The 20,605-nt window shown below is 43.0% G+C and overlaps 1 protein-coding gene across 12 annotated transcripts in view; it reads left to right on the top strand.

The window, feature by feature from the left end:
- TENM2 (teneurin transmembrane protein 2) overlaps positions 1–20,605 on the top strand; it is a 2,693,686-nt gene that overhangs the window by 2,353,124 nt on the left and 319,957 nt on the right. For 11 of the 12 annotated variants that reach the window (XM_036224946.1, XM_036224945.1, XM_016151441.2 and 8 more), the window contains one exon: positions 7,415–7,624. The exons of the other annotated variant lie outside the window; for it this stretch is intronic. In XM_036224946.1, coding sequence (XP_036080839.1) covers positions 7,415–7,624 — 210 coding nt within the window. The remainder of the gene's footprint in view (positions 1–7,414; positions 7,625–20,605) is intronic. 12 annotated transcript variants of the gene reach the window in all.

The following is a 20,605-nucleotide window of genomic DNA, read 5'->3' as shown; positions in this document are numbered from 1 at the left end:
ATCTCAGAGGATCTGAGAGATGTAATTAAGGTGTATGTGCCAAGCAACTAGGAATTTCTCTAGTTATTACTTGAGGATCCATTACCTTTTGGTCAGTAGTTGTGTTGCTGCAGGTCAAATGGATTTGTATCCTCAAAAGGGGAAGCTTCAAAGACTCACTGCGTTCCACCATATGAACACGAAAGGTTTGGCATGAGATAATTATAGAAATCATATTATTTCAGAAATAAACTCTACCCTCCATCTATAGCCTGACCTATATTCCCAAGCACAATGCGGTGCTGCCATGAAGATGTGATATGTAAGCGTACGAGTTGTCCATGAGGTCTGGGAAGGACAGGCCCATGCACAGAGCCCCAGAGTGTGAGGACAGCTCGTGCTCAAGCTCCCGAAAGAGCCTGTTTAACTGAGGCGGGTCCAACAGCCCACCGCTCTTCCAATAAATTATGTATAATAGCTTGTGTGAAATCGGGACAGTTTTTCCAGGGCCATCAGAAAACGATTTGTTTTCAAGAAAATGTTTAACTGGGCTTTCGTGAGTTCAGTGAAGTGTGAGTGAAGAGGGCAATTAGGTCTTCTGCTGTAAAAATAAAAACTCTAAATGGGGTGATGTGGAATAGAGCGAACCCAGTTAGGCTGATATTGCCTCGTGGAGAAGACATGAGAGGGCCTCGTGAAACGTCCTCAGGTGAGGTTCAGTAATCCACAGCCAAGTTGGCATATTCTCCTCTGAATCTTTTGCCTCTATTAAGGCAGCTCAACTCCCTTGACAAACAAGTCTTTTCTAGCTCTGGGGAAAGGTATGCATGCTGTAACTCCCCTCACTGACAAATTACACTCAGCTTCAAGAACTTTTCCTGGTCTCTAACTTAAGTACCCCAAAGGCAATCTAAGCTTATCTGTTTGATGTCAGGGGCGGAGGGGGGGGGGGGGGCGGTCAGGAAGGAAAGAGATGACTGAATTAAAATTTTCATTTCTAACATCTGCCCAATTATTGTCAATTGCAAAAAAAAGAGCTACTTAAAAATTGACCATGTAACGTAAAGTATACGCAAGTACAGCCGTCACACATGCTGACCCGGGGTTTTCCAACCTCTGCAATGTTGCCATTTGGAGCCAGAAATTCTTAGTTGTGGGGAACTATGCTGTGTGCTGTAGGCTGTTGGGCAGCATCTCTGGTCTCTGCCCACCAGAGGCCAGGCGAGTCCTCTCTCCTCTCCCCCAACCCCCGAACGTGACAACTAACTGTCCCCTCAAGAGGGAAATTGGCCCCTGTTAAGAATGACTGATCTAGCCTAACATCAGCATTAAATATACATAGCCTGCTACAGAGAATATATAAATATGCATATAATATGATATCAATATAAACTATAAATATATATGTCTACATTGTAATTTTAAAATGCTCTATTCATTGAAGTCATTTTGCATTCTGCAATTATAATTGAACATACTGGCTCTGTTCTCTTTTTAAGATTTAAGATGTAGGTGAGAAATGGAATCCCTCGCACATTTCCCCAAGATCAGTATGATACACGTAAGGCTCGACATTTGCTAGGAGGTGATCTGAGTTTCTCTCCAATGCTGAGGACGGAAAGCCTCTGTAGTACATGCTTAATTGGTAGCAGGTAGACAGCCATCTGCCTGTGTCTCCCCCTGACACACACACACACACACACACACACACACACACACGTGCACACACGCATTCTCTCTCTCTCCCCGCCCACCCCCCACACCCCTTTTACTTCTTGCAATGTTTTTATAAACACACTAAATATCTCCCAACATACATGGTTTCTCTAGGACCCCACATGTTTGTTTTCTCATGATTTAACATGGAGTCAGTCAGCTTATAGAACATGAAAATTTAATAATTCCAAAAGCAGAAGCCCTGGAGTTTATTTCCTGTTCTTCTAAGTAACTACATGACATTGGCCAAGTCATCTTCTCATTCTCACATGGGCTCATTGACCAGTTTTAGGCAGGATGCTTTGAGTTCTAAGTGACAAAAACCAACTCAAGGTGACTTAAAAGAAAAAACAACAACAACAACAAAACAAACAATGAGGGTAGGGTAGAGAATAAATAGGTTCATATATTAGACAGTAGGGGCTTGTGAACCAACTGGAACCAATAGGCTGCAAGTCTTCTTAGCTCTCTCCGGATCCCTTGTACCTACTGTGTGTCGACACAGTTCTCCAGGCCTTATGTCATTATCACAAGAACACAAGAGGTCAGGTTTGTTTCAGAGAGGCCCAGAAAGGGTGAATAAGTTCCTCAGACTCACACAGAAGGAGCTCGGTCAGTCTGGCTCCAAAGTCAATGCCTTCTTCACTCCTCACAAGGGGCTTTGGAGAACAGATGCCGTCGGGTAGGCCATAGTTACTTAACTCCTTAGGATGACCTCTATGGTGCATTCCCAAAGAGGACGGAGTTTGGGGTACACAACTCATTCTTTTTTTTTTTATTTTTTATTTTTTTTAGCAATCGATCTCGTCTACTAGGAGAACTAGTGGAATGAACCGTACAAGGCTTGTATTTTGAAGTCAGACTGCCTGAATTCAAATCCCAGCCAGTCTGCTGTCTGCTAGTCTACAGTGCTGAGAAAGTTAGGCCATCCAAGCCTCAGTTTCTTCACTAGTAAACAGGGACGATAACATTACTTTGTTTATAGGGAAGTTGTGAATGTTAAAACAGAAAAATGCATGCAAAATCTTAGCTCAGTTCTTAGCATAAAATAAATCACATATATAAGGGTAACAAAGTCATTGAATTTGCTCTGTTACATTTATTTACTCCTGGTAACTTTTTTTTGGTTTTGTTTCTTTCTTTTTTTTTTTTTTTTTAACTTGATCATGTCTCTCTTCTCCACCAAATATCCTGACACTCCGTCACTGCGTAGATCAATTATGCAGGGTCTACACAGAACATTTTAATATCTGCTTGCCATTAATCTTTTGAATGAAAAAGGAACCAGTTGTTTTAAGTAAATTTTGAGACCTGATTTGCAACATGCCCTCTGTCATAAATTAGGGGATATATTAACAACAGTTGGGCAGAGCAACAATTTCATAGATAATATTTACTGCTTTGGGGATAGAAAGGAGATTGTAGCCCTTTAATCTTGGGCAGGAGAACTAAATCAAGATCCAAATCAGTTTAAAGAGAAAAATGGTACTGTAATGGAGACAGTGGGAGTTCAAGCAATGTGACTTCGGCCGCAGATGGTGTAGGATAAAGTTTTCAGTAGGGCTGAAGCAGATGATAAATGTTCGGGAGCAGGGCTGGCAAAGAAGCACTGTGCATCTGCCACCTCTCACCCACTGCTAGTCCATATATTTTCTAATGGACGATGGCACTGTGCCCCACCGAACCCAGGTCATCTTCAGAATCCTTGCCAGTGCAGCATCCCAAACAGCCACTGCCAGTGTGTCAGTTGCCATGGAACTGCTTTGCCCAGCTGTAGGTATTCTAATCAGAAAAATTTTGAGTTCGAAACTATCACATAATCTCGCTTGGAAACAGATAAATTAGAAGAATTTGAATGAGTCCCCCCCCCCACCACCATTTTTAAGGTTGTGTGGAATCCAATCACCACAGATAATTAGTTAGGCTTTGATTTACGTGGGGATCTTGGAAAACACACACACACACACACACACCCACACATACGCAAGACCATATGAGTTTAATGAATGACATATTGCTGCCTTTGCATGTTTTCTCTTGCTTTTTAATAGATCAGTTAAACATAGTTTTCTATATATTTTCCAGGGAATCTATACCCACTCAGAATGGACTTCAAACATAGTTTTGGGGGTCAAGGGGTCTCCCTAGTACATAAAGTAGGAACCAGATAAGTGCATAGTCCCTGGTTACATGCCCATCCCACACTAGGTATTTTAGTAAGAAATCATGGTCTATAAAGTGAACCTGTATAAGTTCCAGCCTTCTCCCCTGTACTTTGGAACCTGTCTGTCTGTACAGATGGTCTTTGTCAGTTGGAATAGTCAGGGGGAAAAATGTAGCATAAGTGAACAAAATTAGCAAATGACATAGCAAATAGAGAACAGCATACAATCCGATTGGGGGCAGATTAAGGGACTGAGAAATTTCCCAAGTAACGGTAGGTACCAGCGAGCAAAGTTTAAGGAGCTACCAAAGCACAGATTTGAAGTGACAGGAATCACACAGTTCTGTGATGTGTATTTCAATACACCGAAGTAACTCCATTGTGTTATGACTGCTCTTCCATTGTCTGTATTTGTATAAATTAAAAAGCGGTTCTGTCTGTACTATGAGAAATGAATTCATGCTGAACAAAATTTCAAAAAGTTCACGTAAAGAATGATTTCACAGCAACTATCATATCAGGCTCCTGGAAAATTGCACTTGAACTTCAGTTCCACCTCAGTCACTCAAAGGAATTTAAAAATTGGCTTCCAGCCATCCTCGCTCTTCAGCGTGAGTCTCAGACATGCCTCAATACAAACTTTAAAGCCTATTGACTGTGAGTGGAAATCTGTTGCTAGCAGAGCCTTGCTGCTAAACGGACGTCCACACCGACTTCACAGTGGCCTGGTCAGGACACCTGTGCATTCAGGAGCCTTGAAGAAGGCAGAGAGTAACATTGCTATGAAGGGGCCACTTTGAACTTCATAACAAAATTACGACAAAAGCTTTGAACTCTGCTGGATGATAGCTGCTATAAATGGTTATTCAAAGAAATGTCTCTTATTTGAAATCTTGCGAGTACTTTGGGTTTGGGAGCTGGGAAACCAGAACATGATTTCCTGTAAATCACCCCCTTTTTTTTGTATGTCACCTTGTTCTTTTTTTGTCACCATGATCTTAGGGCAAACATGCTGCAGAGCAGTTGGAGAGTGGGTTTAGGAATAGACAAAGCTGAGTTCGTCTCCTGGCCCATGTCACTTACTAGCTATACTGTCTCACTGCTCTGTGCCTCAGTTTCCCCCATCTATGACATGGGGAGTATAATAACTCTAACCTCATAGGATTGTTTTGAGAATCAAATGAGGTTTTAGGTAGGTAGGTAGGTAGGTAGGTAGATAGATAGATAGATAGATAGATAGATAGATAGAGCTATAAATATATAGTGGGTAACACAGTGAGTGGCAGGTAGTCATTGCACAAAACATTAGCAGTTAAAATAATAATGATACTATTATTAGACGGAGACCTATGGGAGAAGCGAGGCGAGTACTGATTCTGGTGAAACTCTGATGTGTTCAGTCTAACTTTGCTGGGTCATCTGGCAAGGATATCGTCCTTCATATTCTTGGCTCCCAGTTATGAATGAGTTGAATTTTCCAAGTCAAACTCTACTGATCAATTGGTCTATTTCAGGGGTGATTCTGGGCAGTAGCTGTGTTGCTGGGAAGCGGCCCCTAACATGTAGGAGTGTCTTATCGCCTATTTCTTTTTTTCTCTACCACCCTCTGCGCTCTCAGTCATCAACTTTCCTCTCACTTACGTTCCTTTCTTCTTCGTCTAAAGATTGCTCAGGCACCACCGTTCCCAGGATTCCTCACCTCTACCTCTATCTGGCCAGGCTGGACCTAGTGTCCCTTTTTCCTTACATACCACCGTCCTGCTCTTTCTCCCGTGGCAGTGAAGCGACATCCCGTCTGCCTCCCCTACTGTACCGTGAGTTCTCTGAGGGCAGGAGTGAGGCCTTGCTTATTTTTGCTTCCACAGCATCTCAGAGGGCACACAAGAGGCATTTGTATATTACGTTGAGCCAAACCGATCTATCAACAACATTTCACGCAGTGAGGAGTAGATTAGGAAATGCAATTATAAAAGCAAGGACAAAAACTGGCGTTTATTTGAGGTGCCTAAAGCCGTCCCGCCATATATTGTACATCTAAAAGCAGGAAAACATATCGATTCTGACTCAGGACCTTGCCGTCTGAGTAGAAACTCAAGCTCGACTCCTCCGTTTGCTTTCTCAATACCTTCACCTTCCCTCTGTCCCCCTGGCTGTGGGGCACATCCTGTGGGCTGCTGTTCCCGGCTCATCTTCCCGAGCTTCCCAGATGAACAAACCAGCAGGCAACACTTGCGAGGACCATCCGATGGAAGGGTAACTTGGGTGAAAGTACACATGGCAATTATCCGCAGCAATCTGGCTGCCGGGAGCTCCCCGCCATCTGAACAGAGAGGTTGACGCAGCCTCCCGTGCGGGAGGACTTCTTGACTCAAGGGCAATGCCAAATCACTGCACAGCTCCTGCCAAGCTGGCTGCTCCTCTTCGTGGCCTGAAGTGGCTGTGTTGCTATTTATAGGAATTTCCTGTGGTACACCTCCCCCCCCAATCCCCTAACCCGCCCCCCCCCAAAAAAAAAAACTCTCATGGTGGAGAAAGTAGGGACTTTGGTCAGTTCTTTGGGATGCAAATGTGTCACCCTTTCCACCTCTCCTCCGCTCCAATCTAAACTAATTAATCTGGTTTTAGCCTACTTCATTTATTCATTCATTCAAGTGCTGTTTGTTAGGACGACATCAAGGATGCAAGAGTGAATAAAATAGACAAATGTCCATCTTCCGATGGTAACAAAGGCTATGAACATATTTAAACAGGCTAATTAATAGGATAGAGAAGATAGGTGGGCAACTTTCAAAAAGACAATCAGCGAAGGCTGGAATGAAAAAGCGGGATTGTGACGATTAGTGGGGTGGCAAGTGGGGGAGAATGTCCCACAGAGGGGACAGGAAGTGTGAAGTCTGTGAAGATGGAATGCTGGGGCCTGTTCAGGCAGCAGAAGTAAAGATGGCCACTTTGACTGGAGAAGGAGGAGCCAAGTGAAGAGGGAGATGAGAGGCAGCTAGTGCCAGAGTAGGTAAGACACGGAGGTCACCCTAAGGGGCTGGGATTTCTTTCTGCATGCCACGGGAAGCCGCTGGCAAGTGGCATGCAGGGGCGCGATATGACCTGGTCTCTATCTTTAAAATGCCATACTGGCTACGGAGAACACATGGGGACAATCGAGAGTACATGGGTGTGTGACCAGAGTGGACACAGGGAGACAGGCCAGCAAGGACACAGTTGAGTGAGAGATGATGCGGATTGAGATTAGGACAGCAGCAGGGGACAAAGAAAGAAGTGGATATTTTCCAGACTGGTTCCACGTCGGCTGCGTAGACGGCTGTTTCTACTCATGCCGGCTTTCTGAAACATGCAACTAATTACTGGTAGTGTGAATTTAGCCATTTGGAGAGACATAACACCACTCGATCAAACACATCTGGAACATTTTCTTTTCTTTCTATCCTCTTTTTTTTTTTTTTCAAGGTATTTTTATTGCAAGGTGGTTTCAATGTAACTTTCTCTGAATGCTCTCATGACACTCATGCTGACCTTTGACCCCTCTGTCCTCTTTCCCAGGTCGTCCCATTCCACCTACATCCTCGTCTAGCCTCCTCCCATCTGCTCAGCTGCCTAGCTCCCATAATCCTCCACCAGTTAGCTGCCAGATGCCATTGCTAGACAGCAATACCTCCCATCAAATCATGGACACCAACCCTGATGAGGAATTCTCCCCCAATTCATACCTGCTCAGAGCATGCTCAGGGCCCCAGCAAGCCTCCGGCAGTGGTAAGGAAAATTGTGGTGTCTGAATGTGCGGTGTTGTGTGCTTGACAATGTGCGTCTCCAGCAAAATGACAGCTTTGAAACAAGGGCCGGGGAAAATTAATGAGGGGAAGTATCACGGGGAAACACATTGGTTGTTGCGTGACATTGCAGTTCCAAGGCACACTTGTTGAAGGTCACAGATGAAGCTTTGCTTATCTGAACAGAGTTTGCTTGTTCCTTCCTCTTTGGGCAGGAAGGAATTTGCCCGCTGCTGCACGTGAGAACATGCTGATCTCAAAGGTAACATGCAAAGAGACAGTGGAATGTTGAATTGTGTTTTGTTATGATTCTGGTCATAGCCAGGTGACCCTGGAACCCTTCATATGCCCAGTTTATCTGCATCTCAGATCTCTCATTTTTGACGGTTGGCTTCTGACTTTTCTTCCTTGCTTGTTTAGGTAGTTTTGCTATGAAAATGTGTTTCCTTGTCATGAATACAGAATGTCTTCCTGAGTCCGAGGTGTTTGTTTGGTGGTGACTTCTCCTATAACCCTTTACTTGTGCCACTGCACTCGAATTTAGTAAGCTGATCACATGGTACCATGATAAGCACTGCCTCTAACTCCCTAGTTCTCACTGTGGCTTTCATATTCACAGAGCAGAGGAATTGGTCCTGGAGTTCTATCCCACCTTTGAGGATTTCGTGGCTACTGCCTCAGCTCTCAACCTCAAATCTTAGGTGAAATTGCCCTGGGCCCAGCAATAATCATGCCTTATTTTGATTTCTCCTGTTGGTGATACGTTCAGAAAACACATGAATGTAGGAATGGGCAATATCCAGGGTTATGTACCCATGGCCCAAGGGGAGACATTTGTAGGTATCAATTGCTCCTGACTCAAAAGTTTTGGAGTTATCTTCTGAACTGGCCACTCATGGTGTTCATTAACATGTCCTGTCAAATGCTTACATTGCTTTTCATGCCAAGACTGTTCTCTGATGAGATTGTGCTTTGGCTCTGTCCATGAGTGTATTCCACCACTGGACTCAACCTCTGCAATTAGAGACAACCTCCTAAATACATTCGAGATGATTCATTCTGGAGATGGGATGATGGACTGCTCCTTATGATGGCCCATGCCCTTCTTCAAAGCCAGGCCTGATATATTTAGTAAACTCATATTCTTTTTCAAAAAAAATTACCTAATCAAATCTCTCATCAAATGAGCAATCCATTGTTGATATTATGAAGGCCTTTAATCTACCATAAATCTTTATTAGAACTCATCAGAGCTTCTAGTTTGAGAGAAATGTGATTATGGCACTCTTAAAATGACATTACATCATTGGGGTGATTGGTTTATCATTTGGAGAAGAGACATCAATCATAACTAGCATAACCACACAGTAAATGAATTCAACCTTTCTACCGCAGAACAATGACACTGTAATTGCTCAAAATCAGGCTTAAAATGAAATCGGAAAATGCTCTTTCTTCAAATAGGATGTTAACTTAATGGAATATATTATGAAAAATCATGTTTGAGGAAATTCTATGTAATTAAAAATATGTGGAAATATATTCCCTTTTTCTTTCATCAGAACCTGATTTTAGCTACAGAACCATTTTTTTTTTTTTTTGCTGCAGAGATTATGTTGCATTTAATTGAACTATCCTCACTTATGTTTTGCTGCTTTTTATTTCATACTATGTAATCGTGATGAATATTGTATTATGAAGGACAAGAGGCTTTTGAAATGAGGTGCACCTGCTGATAGCTTTTTAAAAACAGACAATTATTAGCGAGAAAATGAGCTTTAAAAACTATATCCTTTTATGCATGTATAGATACCCAAGCAAAGATGACTTCCTTAAGAGAGGTCAGTTCGTATCTCAGAGCATTCTACAATGTATTCTTAGTGATAATGCTGTGAGTGATTTCTTTTCTTTTGGATGTTATTTCCGATTGTAAGTTGTTGATAGGGTATTTTTGATGGCTTTATGCCTAATCAAGACCTCATTTTGGTGGACACAGCAGATCTGTATGTTCAGATGCAAACTGATCCATTTTTCATCACTCACACCAATTTGTTCAGCTAAGTTAAGATTGATAGCGATTTAAGTTTTAGAAACAGGGGAAACAGAGGAAAATATCACAGAAAATTTGAGGGTCCATTTTCATCCCAAACAAGAGCTGTGCTGATATGATTACTTCATCTAAGGGGTGAAGACCCCATTGTGCAGTATCCTTGTTTTCAGAGCACACTTATCTGAGGATGTAAAGCTCTGACCAATAGGCAGCCGGTCATTCAAAATTCTAGATTCTAGCTTAGCTAAAGTGAGTGAAAATCAAATTCATATGTGTGTGCACTCACATCTGTGCATGTGTGCGTGTGCTCGCATGTGCACGCACATGTGTCTTATGGAATGGATTTGGGGTCCAGGACAAATTGAGGATTCTATCAAGATCTGAATGCAGTGGCCATGAATTTAAATTTGACATAAAGGATCGAAAATAGAGTTTGACACGGAAGATGCAAAGTGCAGAACTGTTCCTGGGTATCCTAAATTGAGTTTGATGACAAGGACTAGATTTGGGGGGCGGGTGCCATGTCACTAACAAAGTGACCACGTGATGGGTTGTGTTATGTTTCATTGGTTAATTAAACAGAATTTTTTTTTTTAGTCAGTCTCTTGGCAATGACCTTGTGTTCTGAAGATCTGGTATCAATTCGGTCTATCTTTTTCTTAGATGAAACAAAACCCCCTCCAACACAGTCAGCCCATACATGACAGTGAAAAATTATTTCCTGCTGTCCTCTCACTGTTTCTGTTATTATCTGACGTTAGCGAAGCCTATCATTGATGAGTCGCTGTTCACATTTCCTGCCCAAAGAACCTTTGTTCTAAAGATACAAGCCGGACATAAACTACACAGCTAAAATGTTTTTGACAACATGAAAAGCCCCTTGAAGTAACAACAAAACTTTACCTTTATGGCTTGACTGTCATTATTTTCTATGACTGTACTGCATTCTTTAGTGGACGGTACTAAAACCTCGGCACCTTTGGAGCCAAATTGCTGTAACCTTCGATCTATGCCATTAGAGCAGGTACTCAGGTACGGCTAGCGAGATGCTCAAAAGAGTGGCATTTCCCTTCCCCTCGAGACATCTAAGCTCCGGCAAGTGGCTCTTCCTGTGTTCTGCCTTCCACCTGGCCAGGTGAGCTCCAGAGATATTTCTGGTGTACAGCAGTATAATTTCAAATCCTATGAAATAACTCATCTGGAAAAAATAATCTGGATCTGAGTGGCAGCATAATGGTGGTCCCCGCAGATGCAAGAATGATAAGATACCCTCCAGATCAGAACATGGTTTGCACTTTGCTCTCAGCATATGAGGCAGCAAATATACGGGCAGCCACACTGCAATCAAAGGCACTGGCTTACCTCTGCTCTCGTAAAAGAATGAGCTTTGGTTTTCTTAAAAGTCCGAATAAAGGGGCTTAGAACACTCATTAGTGACGTCAAACCATACAGAAGAAATGCAACCAGGATGCCTCTGCCAGGCCCATTTCAGTCCCTCTTATGCGGCAAGGGAGTCGTCCCAGCTGGAGGGTCTCAGTTTGTAACTAAGCATGTTAACTATGCCCTGGCCCTTTTTAAAATCTCAGTGCTTTGGTTAATTCTAATGAAAATAGGACATCAAAACCAGCAAGATTCGGGTTGCTTAGGGTGGTCCAAGAATTCAGTTGCCTGGCTAATTAAATGATCGTCTTCTTCGTCTAGCACCATAAAGCAAAAGAGCTTCAGTTGCTCATTCACTCATTTAGCCAGCCAGCCATCCTTCCATCCACTTATTTATTCATTCCTTTTCTTACATCTCCCCAATAATTTGTGAAAGCTTATGACGATTTTTTTTTTTTTAAACTGGGAAACTCTACTTAGATAATGTAATAAGGATACAGGAAAAATCTAGAGGGAAAAGCATATGTATACACTCATATATGTAAAGTCCTGTTCCATTATTTAATATCGACGAATATTTGATTCTACACTTCCTAGAAGCCAAAGCAAAAAGAGAAACAGAGAAAGAACACGGTGCACAACATCCATGAGATAAAAACAAATCAGCTGTTTCAGGGGAATAACTGTGAATCCTCATAGTGAGGCCAGAAAGGAATTCCTCTCAAAGGAGACAATTCTAGATAGCCGAATTCGCAGTAATGTGCTATAATGCATATAGTAAAGACTTTCCTGTCAGGGTTTCTTTTAACCTCCCTCCACATAAGCCATAGGGAGCATTTTCAGTTAAAAAAAAAATAAAAGTCTACAAATATCCAAAAATCGCACAGCCCAAGGATAAAACTTGATCCACAGATAAACCTTAGTTCTATAAAGGACCGTGTAAACTGCATGTCCCATAGACAATAGACCTTAGATGTCATTGCTCATAACTAAATTTTTATGGGAATTAGCTAACCATGAGGTTATAGTCACCACCCAGAACCTGAAAAGTAGTTGTTCTATGTTACAAATTTGTCTCGACAGCCATAGAGAGGTTAGACTTTATATCCTCTCATGAAAAGTAAAAACAACCTTATTTATTGTGCATCTCCCATCAGCCATAGGGCTGGATTTAAACCAAGAAGAAGGGAATCTATAGTATTTTTTTTTCTAATTAATGAAACTTCTTTCCCTTATATGTTTTAGGTTCCGTGAAGAATTTTTCCTCTAATATGTTATAAATTTTCTTGCCTTCTTAAGCAGATTATGCCCACTGTGATTTAATTTAGTTCAGGATTTCCAAAATAGCTCACAGCGATTATTATGCACATTGATGATTGTGCTGTGCTGATAATACCAACTCATTTTTTTAAGTCACCATGCATCGTGAGGCTGCTTATCCCACCTCGTCTAGGGCACTGCATTTTAACTGTATCGTCTGTTCTTTCTATGCTTTTCTTTCTCTTCTTGGCTTCACTCCATCGTACAGAGACCTCCTGGCCCTGGCATCAGGTCCTTCATTTATTAATTTATGGCCTCCATCATATATTATGAAATAAAAAATGGGCAATGATGGGGAAGGAGGATAGACCATGTCTTATTTTAGAAAGCATATTCAGTATACCTATATCTGACTTGTTTTGCCTGTTTTTAGATATGTTAGAACTTTGTATTTCATCAGTAAATGAGAAAGTGTTGCAGATAGTATGTAGTCACATCATGACAAGCAGTGGCAAGCCCAATCCAGGAAACCCAGTAGGATCCCTGGGTGGGGCCTCGGCTAAGGGAGACGGCACCTGTGACAGAAGCTTGCTTGTCACTCTGGATTCTGGGCTCAGGAAATTAAGTCCCAACATCATTCACTTTCCTAAGTCAGATTGCTTTTGTGTGCGACCCGCTCGGTCCCCAGTTCTTCTTCTGCCAGCTTGCATGTCTGGGTCAGACCTGCAAAGCTACCTGGCCCCCAAGCAGTGGTGTGGCCCTTGCTGCCTCATCTCCAGAGTGACTCCTAGCCCTCCAGGCAGGACAGGCCAAGTTCAGTGAGCTGTCTCAGGGCTGTGGAGGGCACAGAGACAGCCCCCAATCTTGCTCCAAATGCACAGCCACACGGGATTTGGCCCTCGGCCCGAAGCCCTCTCCCCCGCTGTGCGGGCTGCTGTGCTGAGAACTCTGTACACCTTGCCTGCTTAACCTTTATGTTACCCCACCGTCGCCCAGTGCAGCAGCAATTACCGTTGTACCCATTTTATTGGTGAGAAAAATGTGACACAAAGAAGTTCAGTAACTTGCCCAAAGTTAAAAAGCTGGGAGGTGAAGGACCTGATTTTCAAACCCAACCTTCTAATTCCAAGGACGTTTCCCCTGACCGCCCTGCTAAATGTTAACCTCTAAAATATTTGCGCGGCTTATTGAGATATACAGAAGACAAGGAAAGCGTGATATTAAGGGACATTGGTCATTCTTATGGTCCGATAGATGTGGGAAGCCAGAGTGTGCTGGCAAAGCTCTAAAGTGGAACTTGGGTTTTCTGTCTCTAGTTCGCCGCATGATCTTCAGTGGGTCATTAAAACACCCCGCAGTCATTTTCCACACTTGCGAAGGGTGGGCATTGTCCAGAAGGTCCTCCGAGCGTCCCGCCTTGCTCGAACGCTCTGTGTTTGTGAGTTCCCTGCATCCCGCTAGATCAGGCTGTCCCCGCGTTTACAGGCCCTCTGACCCCTCTTCCTGGACTGTGGATTTCACTCCACGCTCTCGGCCGTTGACAACACTGAGATCCACACAGTCATGCAAAGCAGTTCCTGGCAGTTTCCTTGCTGCCCCTGGAAAGTGTGGTTTGGGGTCCTATGATGCTTGGTTGAAAATGCTGAAGGCAGAAGGCAGCCAGAGGAAAAAGCATAGCATTGCCACCGCTGACCAGGGCTGCCCGTGCGCCTCAGCCCGCCTCCTACACAAGGTCTCCACCCTGAGAACTGGGCAGTGATCATCCTCGGGATTCTGTGGACACAGCTAACTGGCCCAGCTGCATAGCAAACAGAAATTGGGCCTTTGCTTTTCACTTGTGCCTTCTTGTGTACCCCCACACCTCCCTCCCAAACACACACACACACACACACACACACACACACACGCACACACGCAGTTTGTAGGTCCAGCAGTTTCCAGCCTGGCTAGGTTGGGACCGCTCTTCCACACCACAGTGCACGTGAGCTCACAAGCACGACACGCAGGTGGTTCCTTTGGAGATGCACACCGTGGAAGTGACATACAGCCCAGAACGGCTCCTACTCAGCAAATAATCTAGCTATTGACAAAATTCCCAAGATCGATAAGCACTGTGTACATTCCGCCTCTCCGTCTCTGGCCCTGGCTTCTAGGTACATACAAAAAGATGTCCTGAGCAAGATGTCCTAGGGTCTCAGTGTGACATCTTAACAGTTCCCTACCCGAGCAGTTTTTACCCAGAATCTTCAGCTTCTCCCAAATTCCTTTAAAAACTACAATTAATTCTAACTGGCTTCCGCATAATACAAGAGCCACTTTAAAATGTGTCCCCAGTCCCTCGTGAGAGATGTTTCAATTCTCTGTTGAATGAAAAGATAGGTTTCTTTTCTCAGTGGGCAGTTATAGCCTCAGCCCCTGGTGACCCTCTTAGACCCCTCCCAAAAATAAGTAAAAGTCACTATATTCTTAAAAGTGGGGACTCTGAAGTCCATGCTACTTGCCTTCAAATCATAGCTAACTACTTTCTAACACTATGACCTTGAACAACTTACTTAATCTGTGTCTCAGTTTTACTTGTTGTTGTTGTTTTGTTATATTTTGCTTTTTATCTGTAAAACAGGAGTAGAGTCTATAACTCCTCAGATTGTTAGGAATATTAAATGGCATTCGACTACATCTAACTATCTCGAAAGGAGATTTAGAGAGTTGGACCAGAGATAAAGTTTGATATTGTTTACTTTCTAATTTAACAAACACCTAGTATGGTAAAACACGGATAAGAAGAAACCTACCATTTTTGCCCTTTTTAAAGGTGCACGTTCTACAGCCTTAAGTACCTTCACGTTGTTGTGCAGCCGCAACCCCTTCTGTCTCCAGGACATTGTCATCCCCAGCAGAACTCGGAGCCCATGAAACTCTGGCTCCCCACCCCCCACCCCCAGGCCGACAACCATCCTTTTATTTCCTCTTCCTAGAATTGGACCGCTCTACGTACTCACATAAGGGGAATCGTACAATGTGTCCTTTTGTGATTGGCTCATTTCGCATAACACCTTCAAGATTCATCCGTGTCGGAGTATATATCAGAATTTCCTTCCTTTTTAAGGCTGAGTAATATTTTGGTATCTCTATATCACTTATTTTTGTGTGTGCACTCATCGGTGGCTACTTGGGTTGTTCCCACCTTCCGGCTATTATGAATAATACTGCAGTAAACACTGGTATACAAATACCCGTTCGAGTGCCTGCTTTGACTTCTTTGGGGTGTACACCCACAAGTGGAATCACTGGACCAACTAGTAATTCTGGGTTTAATTTTCGGACGACATGCTGTAATGTTTGTCACCATGGCTACACCGTCTTACGTTCCCACCAGCAATGTATAAGCTTGCAGTTGCTCTGCAGTCTCGCTAACACTTGTTTTCTGTTTTTGTTGTTGTTTTTTATAATAGCCATCCTAACGCATATGAAGTGGTATCTCGTTGTGGTTTTGACTTGCATTTCCCTAATGATTTAATGATGTCGAACATCTTTTTATGTATCTATTGGTCATTTGTGTGCCTTTAGAGAATTGACTATTCAGGTCCTTTGGCCACTTCTTAATCAGGTCGCTTGTTGTTTGTTGTTGTTGAGTTGTAGAGTTGTAGGAGTTCTTTATGTATGCTGGACATCAATCGCTTATTAGAAATATGATTTGCAAATATTTTCTCCCATTCTGGCAGTTGCTTTTTGACTCTGTTCAATGTCCTTTGAAGTGCAAAAGTTTTTAATTTTGATATTTTCCAACTTAGCAGTTTTTGTTTCCTAGGCTTTCAATATCCTATAACATTTTTAAGGACTTATTTTTCAGTGGCCATTGTTCTAATTATTTTTACAAATGGTAACCCATTTAATCCTCATCACTAAGAAAGATAAAAGTAGCCCTTGACTCTGGGGACTGGCCTGACACTCACATCCAGGCGTCGATGCTGTTAGGAGCTAGCCCGGCGTTCTCAGCTGGGTTATGGTCTTCTCTTCTTGACCATAAACAGTCTTGCAGAACACCAACACTCAGCAAGGCCACTCTGTGACTGAGATGAAATGAGAAAAAATAAAGACAAGTTCACTTGATAACGTGGCCTAAACATGAATAGAAACACAAACACAAAAATACGAAGCATCCCCGTCTCCAAGCTAAAATGTGTAACTGTTCTTTTTCTACCAACTACAGTTTTAGCCTCTTCTAGTCAGCCCTTCCAATAGATAAAATATATCGCAATATCAGACCATCGAATTATCCGCACTCTGCAGCATCAAAATCAGAGTGCACCTGTATCTTTGAGCCCTTCCTAAAGCCACCTACCACAGCCCTTTCTAATACCCTCCTGCTGAAGCACCCATGGCTCTTACTGTGTCTTCTCCCTCCTTGCGATGACTTAATCAACCCAACTTTGACCATGTTGTGCCCTTGTTGGTGTCGCGGCTGGAGGACATTGACACCATTACACTGTGGTTTGGGATTATCATCAGCCCTATTTTACAGCGGGGAAAACCATGGCACAGAGAGGTTAAGTAACTTGCCTGAGGATACATAGCGATTAGGCAATGTAACAGGAACTTGGCCCAACAAATCAGTCTCCACGGTGATAAATATATAGAAATTTAAGTAATTTTTTAAGAACACAACTCCAGAAAAACAAACAAAAAAATGTGCACACGTGCGTGCGCACACACACACACATATACTCAAAAGATAAAAAGCAGTCAGTGTGTTACATGGCTCAGCTCTGAGTAGCATTTGCATGGCCGTAATGACGTGTAAACATTGAATTGCGATCTAAGCGCTATACTAGGAGGAGAGGGAATTGGAAAAGGTACATATGTGGACTGCACAAGTCAAGGAAAAAGCCAGATCTGCATATTCCATAGCAAGACGTTCCTAGATAACGCCTAAAATTGAAAATGCGAGAAATAGCAGCAAAGCATATTATTTATAATCTAGAGATAAAAAATAATAATCAGCTAAAAAAAAAAACAAAAACAAATGTGGTTGCCCCTGGGAAGGAAGAAATCGGTGGTGTGGGAAAGAATTACTATTTTTGAACCCGAACATTATATAACTATTTGATTCTTTAAACTACATGCATTTTTCTTTTGATAAAAAGGAAAAAAAGGAAGAAAGTACAAGAGATTGGGCATGCGGAACACTTAATACAATGTTAGGACCCCAAAGTGGTAGCTGTTTAATATTCTCAGATATATTTCATGCCACAAATACGTAGCGATTAGGGGCTATGAGTCTGAGATGACAGAAGTTGCTACGAACGAGAATGGTTCGGCACTGGAGCATTTTCACTGAATCTGGAGATTTGTCTGTAGCTGCTTCAGTTGATTTGGGAGCCCTGTGGAGTTGTTAGGGATTTAGCTCTTTATCCCAACCCAGCCCCTAGCCTTGTTGAAAAATTTCAGGCTTAGGATGGCACGAGACAAAGGAGATACTGTAACTACCGTTCCTCCTCATTGCTAACCCAGTATCTGTCAAGCACAGGTCCCATCTTTTCCCCAAAGCTTTCCCAACAACTCTGCCCAAACAGAGGGAGTGAGAATTGCACAACGGTCTTATCGTCTGCCTTATTCAATTTAGCACCTCATTACATTCTGATTTGTAATATTCTCTTGGTATTTCATGCATATAAGTCACTTGTGTCAACATTAGACTGTCACCACTTAAAGACAAGGGTCATTTCTTTGGTCTCTTTGTATCATTTAGTGCTTGGTGCAGGCTGAGATGTGTTCAAGGCAACCTTATTGATCTAGCTTTAAAAGGGCAGTGGTAGACTAGGGCAACGAAAAGGAGGATACGTTCCAGCTTGGGCCTATTGACTGCAGATCATTAGAATGTTTTCAGATTGGAGATAATTCGTGATTGTGGGTGTGAGCTTGATCGCTATTAGAAAGAATGGAAAAGGCACCATGGGACATGATGAGAAAAGATGCATGTTTGTCTAATCTAGTCTTCCTTGGATTTAAGGAATGTGTTTCTCTTCATTCTTTTTAGTAGCTGGTCTTCCAAGCTGATGGTGCCTTCGAGATAGTTGCCTTTAACGCTAAGTTTTGGGTGATGCAGCCATATTCTCGGGAACTAGCCTAGGGAATGCATGGCCTCAGCATCTGTATTGGTTTCCTTGGCTACCATTTCCAACACACTGCAAATTTGTGGCTTACAACAACAGAAGTGAATTCTCTCACAGTTTAAGAGACTGGAAGTCCAAAATTGAAATGCCGGCTTATCCATGCACCCTCCAAAGACTCTAGGAAAGAATCCTCCCTTGCCTCTCCTGGTTTCCAGTGGTCCCTGGCAACCCTGACATTCCTTGGTTACAGCAGCCCATCTCCAGTCTCAGCATCCATCTTCATGTAGTCATCTTCTCCCCGTGTGTGTGTCCCCGGATCTCCACATCTCTCTGTCCCTGTGAGGACAGCAGTCATTGGATTTAGGGCTCATCCTAATCCAGTGTAACATATTAATTACATCTGCAAAGACCCCATTTCCAAATAAGGTCACATTCCCAGGCACCAGGGATTAGGACTTCTAACGATCTTTTCGAGGGGCACAATTTAACCCTCATCAGCATTCAATCGGGTATGAAGTGGGACAGAGCTACCAGATGTTGGGTGCAGGACACAGTTGAGGCTTCCTTGTTTCCGTCATAGTGAAAACGGTGTCATTCCTCTTCCCTGTCTCTTATTTCCTCAATCTCAGCTGGCCCTACCTTCTCCCTGTATTAAGCGTTTCTTCTCTGGAAGATATTTGCCAACAGGGTTTAAATATGTGGGAAGTTATTCCTCTCCTCTACAGAAAAATTTCTCAAAAGGGTTGTCCGACCCCCTGTTCTTTCTCAGTTCCCACTCTGCGGCCTCTTATTTTTACTCATTTGGTAACTATTTTTACTACATTCACCAATAGCCTATTATTTGCTGAATTTAGTAAACATTTCTCATCATACCTTACACTTCCCTCCTTCATGACTCCTTCCTCCCGGATGCATCCTTCCCTTGGTCATCTGTGATTCTGCATTCTTCTCCTTCTCATTCCTATGTTTCTGGTCACTTTTGCCTCCCTTGTGTTTATCCCTTAAATGCCAAGGTATCTGTAAGTTCAAGGTATCTCAAGCTCCTTTTCCTTTACTTTTAATGTGTTCCACCACGGGCCACCACCTACACTCATGACTAAAATGACCACCTATGAGTTTATGGCTCTGACGTCCGTTTCTCCAGGTTGAATCTTTTACCCAATGTATCTGAATGTCCCCTGGGTATTTCAACTAGGATGTCCAATAGTCAATTCAAAAACAGCAGTTCTGAAATGAAACTCAACACACGTATCTAAAACATATTCTTCCTTTTAATTCTTCTCCGTTTTCCCCCACCTCAGTGCATGCCCCTGTCATCTCATCAGCTGCTCACGCCAGAAACCCAGACACCATCCTTCTTATTCCTCAGTTCTACCTAGACTAAACCACCAAGCCATGTCAAGTTTACCTCCAAAATAGTTTTATATCTCTGCCACCACAGCCTAGCTCACATTACAATTATCTTTGGCCTAGAGATCTAATTGGTCCTCATTGATTCTTTTCTTCTTTTCATCTTTCTGTCTTCTAATCTGTTCTCACAATTCACTCAGCAGAGTTTCTGTAAAATGCGTATCTGAACAAGTGTCTCTGCTTCTCAACATTCTTCAGTGTAGCGCCCTTGTTCCCTAGATATAGTCTATCCTTGTTGGCATAGCAAAAAAGGCTCCTGTGCAATTCCCTGTCCCCATCTCTCACCACTCACCCTACCATGTGCGTAGTTGGTGAATACACCATGTTTGTGCCTAAGAGTCTTTGCACACAGTGATGGTTTCTCCAGGAAGTCTTTCTGGTCCCCCACACCTGGGTTGTTCTTCCTTCCGTAGCTCCCAGGTCTCCTCTGTTGTTGAACACACCATTCGACTGTGTCTAACACGGGATTAAAACTGTCTGAAGACTGGAACCAGTCTCCCTTGTGTCCCATTTTACTCTGTGCATGTAGCTAGCATGGTGCGTGGCACAGAGAAGGTGCTCAGTAAGTATTAGGCGTATGAACCCACGAAGAGTGAAGGAAGTCGTGGGAGGGAGGAAAGGTATGCAGAAGGTGTTTTCAGTCTCCACAGACTGGTCCAAGAACGTAGTGGGGGCAGCCCCTGACTCACAAACTGGTTCTCTCATTCTGCAGTAGAAGAGGTAAGGAATTAAGAAGGTGGTCCTAGCTGAT

The sequence above is a fragment of the Rousettus aegyptiacus genome, unplaced genomic scaffold (assembly GCF_014176215.1).
Source record: "Rousettus aegyptiacus isolate mRouAeg1 unplaced genomic scaffold, mRouAeg1.p scaffold_m13_p_7, whole genome shotgun sequence".
NCBI lineage: Eukaryota > Metazoa > Chordata > Mammalia > Chiroptera > Pteropodidae > Rousettus > Rousettus aegyptiacus.
This window is presented reverse-complemented; position numbering and strand designations above follow the sequence as displayed.